This window comes from Elephas maximus, chromosome 19 (genome assembly GCF_024166365.1).
Source record: "Elephas maximus indicus isolate mEleMax1 chromosome 19, mEleMax1 primary haplotype, whole genome shotgun sequence".
Lineage (NCBI taxonomy): Eukaryota > Metazoa > Chordata > Mammalia > Proboscidea > Elephantidae > Elephas > Elephas maximus.
Genome location: NC_064837.1, coordinates 48,552,497 through 48,557,395, shown reverse-complemented (window position 1 = coordinate 48,557,395; position 4,899 = coordinate 48,552,497). Strand labels below are relative to the sequence as shown.

General features: G+C 54.7%; 1 protein-coding gene across 1 annotated transcript; it reads left to right on the top strand.

Moving 5' to 3' along the window:
• Positions 1–1,108: 1,108 nt before the first annotated feature.
• Positions 1,109–4,899, top strand: KRT35 (keratin 35). The gene is given in 8 exon segments (XM_049859161.1): positions 1,109–1,579; positions 2,385–2,467; positions 2,683–2,839; positions 3,175–3,336; positions 3,628–3,656; positions 3,658–3,748; positions 4,252–4,472; positions 4,752–4,899. Coding segments are annotated over 8 exon segments (1,362 nt in total).

Sequence of the window (4,899 nt, the reverse complement as noted above, 5' to 3'; positions counted from 1 at the left end):
AGGTGATTGATGCCCCTAAAAGAGTAAGCAAGATTCCAAACCACAGGCCAGATCTGAAGGCAAGGTCCGCAGGGTTCTACCTGGTGTGGCCCCATCCCTAGCTCCACCCTCCCTTTTCTCTCAGCTCTGCAGCACCGGCCCTCACTTGCTTGGCAGAGTGAATTTTCTGGAAACACAACCCATCCTTGTGAAGTTTTCTGGTTTCACCCAACTCCTGTAGCACAGACAAAACTCTGAAGGTCAGGCTCTTTGTACCTGTGAATCAAGGCCACCTCTCTTCTCCCACCACCCAAAGGTGACCAGAAGGGCCAGGAAGACACGGCTGTAGGCCTTGTCACAGGCAGGTGACCAGTTAACCGTCCTATGGTCTTTTTGGCTGTAGCTGAGGGCTATACAGCCAGAACAGCTTCACTAGCAAGAAGGGGAGTGGGCATGTGGCCATCGAGGCTCTGCCATATCTAGGGTGACCAACTGTCTCATTTTGCCCATGATTGAGTAGTTGCCTGGGATATGGGACTTTCGGCACTAAAACCAGGGCAGTCCCAGACAAAATGGAATAGTTGGTCATCCTAAGAGTACTTTCTGGGTCATTTGAGAGCCTTCTGTGTCCCATCTCCTGGGATAAGAGGCCCCTACCTTCCTAAAACAACCAGGCTGGCTCTCCCATCCCCAGGAGACAACCCAGAGGCCTCCTCTACGCCCTTGGGCCCATAAAAGGAGAAAAAGCTGGAGAAAGTCAAGACAGTGGCTGGACTCCCACGCCTGCTTAATGAGGCTGAGGTTTGGGCCCTGATGACAGGACCCTTTGAAGAACTGACATAGACTTGGTCTTCTGGGCGACATGGGGTGGTGGAGATGAGTCTTGACGTAGCCACAAACCCATCGGGGCTCCTTTTTTACAAGGCCAGGAAATGTTCGTACGAAGCTAAAGAACAGGTTAATGAGGGGTTCTGATAGAAAGTGGTATTAACTTTAAGGAGGAGAAAACACTTTGTAAAGGCCAACACCCACTGGGGCAGAGATATAAACCTGGGGTCGGGAGCTGTTTCTCTGTATTGGGGGTTCCTGGACCCAGGTCTATCACTTGTGACTGCGCAGCTGTGAGGCCATGGCTTCCAAATGTCTCAAGGCCAGCTTCTCTTCCGGGTCTCTTAAGGGCCCAGGAGGGGCCATTGGGGTCTCTACCCCTGTGTCCACGATGTACTCCAGCAGCTCCTGCCAGCTCCCGAGCCTCTCCTGGGGGGCCCGGAGTTTCTCTGCATGTTCGACTGGGCTGGGCAGAAGCAGCTGCAGGGCCGCTAGCTGCCTGCCTACTCTTGGCCTCCCCATTGGAGGCTTTGCCACTAGCTACAGCCTGGGTGGGAGCTGGTTCGGGGAGGGTGTCCTCAACAGCAACGAGAAGGAGACCATGCAGTTCCTGAACGACCGCCTGGCCAACTACCTGGAGAAGGTGCGCCAGCTTGAGCAGGAGAACACCAGCCTGGAGGACCGCATCCGTGAGTGGTGTGAGCAGCAGGTGCCCTACATGTGCCCGGACTACCAGTTCTACTTCCGAACCATCGAGGAGCTTCAGAAGAAGGTAAGAGGTCCAGGGTGGCTTTGGCTGTCTGGAAGACCGGTGATCATTTGTGATGGTAGCCCTGTCCCCACAGGGCACTTTGTAGGTCACAGAGCACGTTCACATGTGGGGCCTCATTTGTTCCTTCCAATAATCTTATGAGGGAGGTATCATTAGCCCATTTTACAGATGAGAACACTGAGGCTTATGCTGGTTAAGTGCTTACTCAAGGCAACCTAGCTGGCAGTTGGTAGAGCCAGAATTTGAACACAGGATCTACATACTAATGGGTCCCTGTGACCTTTAGCATTGAGCTTTAATTTTTCCTTTTTAAGGTGAGGGAGTTAGATTTGATGTGTTTGGTACAGACCAGGTTCTCATAACTAACTCAGGCCAGATATGAAAAGCTTGTCAGAGAAGTTTCCGTCTTGCCCAGCCCATAGTCCCTGAAAGTCACGGCTGGCTCCTGGGAGGGATCATTTATGACCAGAGAAACACAGAGTTCTCCAATGTTAGTGACCTGCCCTGGGCCTCCCAGTAGGCCAGGAGACAGGAAGGAGCCTTGTCCCATTGTACTGAGACTTTGCTGCAGCATTTCCATGCCTCCCTTCTCTGATCCCAGGTTACAGGTCACAGATGCATGGTATTGGAAGAGACCTTAGAAGTTTTCTAGTCTGACTGCTTTCTCATTCGACCTATGGAATACCCATGAGGCCTCAGCTGCCGAGAATCTGGGAATGGGTGACTCCCTGCTTCCAGAGGCAGCCTGTACCAGCTCTGACCAGCAGAACATGCTTTCTTTCACTGAACTCCTTTATTTCCCCAGACCCTGAGCACCAAGGCCGAGAACGCCAGGCTGGTGGTGCAGATTGACAATGCCAAGCTGGCTGCAGACGACTTCAGGACCAAGTGAGTTGTCTGAGGGGAAAGGACTGATGTCCTCCCTCCTGTCCGCCCCTTGGTCAGACACTGATAGAACTGGTTATTGGTGATGCCCAGACTCAGGGTTTTGGCTGCACCAAGTCACTAACACAGGACTCACAGCACCAGGCCAGTCTAGGGTGGGAGCTGACTTAGGTACAAAAAAGAAATGTGGGGTCAGGTACCCTGTTCTGTGACTGCAGGTATGAGATAGAGCTGTCCATGCGGCAGCTGGTGGAGGCTGACATCAACGGCCTGCGCAGGATTCTGGATGACCTGACCCTTTGCAAGGCTGACCTAGAGGCCCAGGTGGAGTCCCTGAAGGAGGAGCTGCTGTGCCTCAAGAAGAACCATGAGGAGGTAAGCATGGGGGAGTGGGTGAGCATGAGGGAGCAGATGAGCATTGGGAACAGGAGAGTATGGGGGAGGAGGTGGGCATGGGGGAGGAGATGACCATGAAAGAGCAGGTGAGCACTGGGAACAGGTGAGTATGGGAGAGGAGGTAAGCATGGGGGAAGCAAGTGAGCATTGCAAACAGGTAGGCATGGGGGTGGAGGTGGGCGCGGGGGAGGAGGTGGGCGCGGGGGAGGAGGTGGGCGCGGGGGAGGAGGTGGGCGCGGGGGAGGAGGTGGGCGCGGGGGAGGAGGTGGGCAAGACAGCTAGGAAGCTGGCACCGACCCTGGTTCGTATCATAGGAAGTGAACTCACTGCGCTGCCAGCTTGGTGACCGGCTCAATGTTGAGGTGGACGCTGCCCCACCTGTTGATCTGAACCGTGTACTGGATGAGATGAGGTGCCAATATGAGACCCTGGTGGAGAATAACCGCCGGGATGCTGAAGACTGGTTCATCACCCAGGTGGGTACCTGTAGCCAGTCAGGGCGGCAGGGACCCATGGTAAGAAACACAGAAGTAACCCTGGGGTGCTGAATCAAGGAACCTGAGTCTGAGTCCCAGCTCTGCTTTGATCTTGCTGTGCAGCCTTGGGCAGGTTGCTGTCCTCTGGGCATCCGTGTCCCCAAGTGAGAAATGAATGTGCTGGGCTGGGTGATCTGAAAGGTCCTTTCTGGCTTGTGATTCTTAGTGGCCTTTGCAGACCTCTGAAGCCGAGTGCCCAGGGTTCCTAACCAGGTCTTGTGTGTGTTTCAGACTGAGGAGCTGAACCAGCAGGTGGTGTCCAGAGAAGCTGCAGTCCTGCCAGGCAGAGATCATCGAGCTGAGGCGCACAGTCAATGCCCTGGAGATCGAGCTGCAGGCCCAGCACAGCTTGGTGAGCCCTGAGGCTTGAGCAGAGTTGCTGCTGGACCAAGCCTAGCAGCACACAAGCCCCCAGCGTCCACGCCCTGACCACACAGGCAGGCTTCAGGGCTTACTTTCTTGAGAATCAGGGCTTTTCTGTGCAGAAAAGAGGGAATGAAGGCCCAGCCCCGAGGCACAGATCCCCAGTGATAAAGACAGAAGACCTAGAGCACCTGGCATGTCCTGGCAGTAGCTCTGGTATTTGTGTAAGCAGGTGTACCTTCTGAGTAATTATCAGTTACTCAGAGATGTCATTGAGTGGGGAGATACTCTCTAGGAGGTCACAGGGGCTAATTGGCTCATCTCAAATGAGATGTCTGATTGGGGAACTACGGTGGCTCGTCCTAGTTCAAAGTGATTCTCTGAGCTTCTGCTCTTGGCTTCTGAGGCTGAGATCCAGGTGGATTGAGTGCATCATTCTCACTCCTCTGACCTCTAACTTTCCTCCTCCCTACACAACCTCACCCCTCACAGAGAGATGCTTCGGATTCCACCCTGGCTGAGACCGAGGCCCGCTACAGCGCCCAGCTGGCCCAGATGCAGCACCTGATCAGCAATGTGGAGGCCCAGCTGGCGGAGATCCGGGCTGACCTGGAGCGGCAGAACCAGGAGTACCAGGTGCTGCTGGATGTCAGGGCCCGGCTGGAGTGTGAGATCAATACCTACCGGGGCCTGCTGGAGAGCGAGGACAGCAAGTGAGTATCACTGCACATTCCCTCGACTTCCGCAGTCCACAAAATTCTGGGGAGTCAGCCTGGTGCCTGGGAAGAGGCCAGCATTAGGGGGCCACTGTCCTGGCTGCTAGTTTTGGTCTTATTACAAATTTATCATGTGATCCTAGCAAGCCCCTTCTCCTCTCTGGGTCTGTTTTCCCATGAGTAAAATGAGGGAGTAGGACTGCTGGGTGGTCTTCAAGGTGCCTTCCAGTTTGTACCTGGGAGACCAGGGTAATCTGAACATTTTCTTTCTCCTAGGCTCCCCTGTAACCCATGTGCCTCCAACTATTCACCTTCCAAGTCGGGACTCCCCTGTCTCCCGGCGGCCTCCTGTAGTCCTGGCACCACCCGAATGAGCTGCAGTCCCCGCCCCATTTGTGTGCCCTGCCCAGGGGGTCGGTTCTGA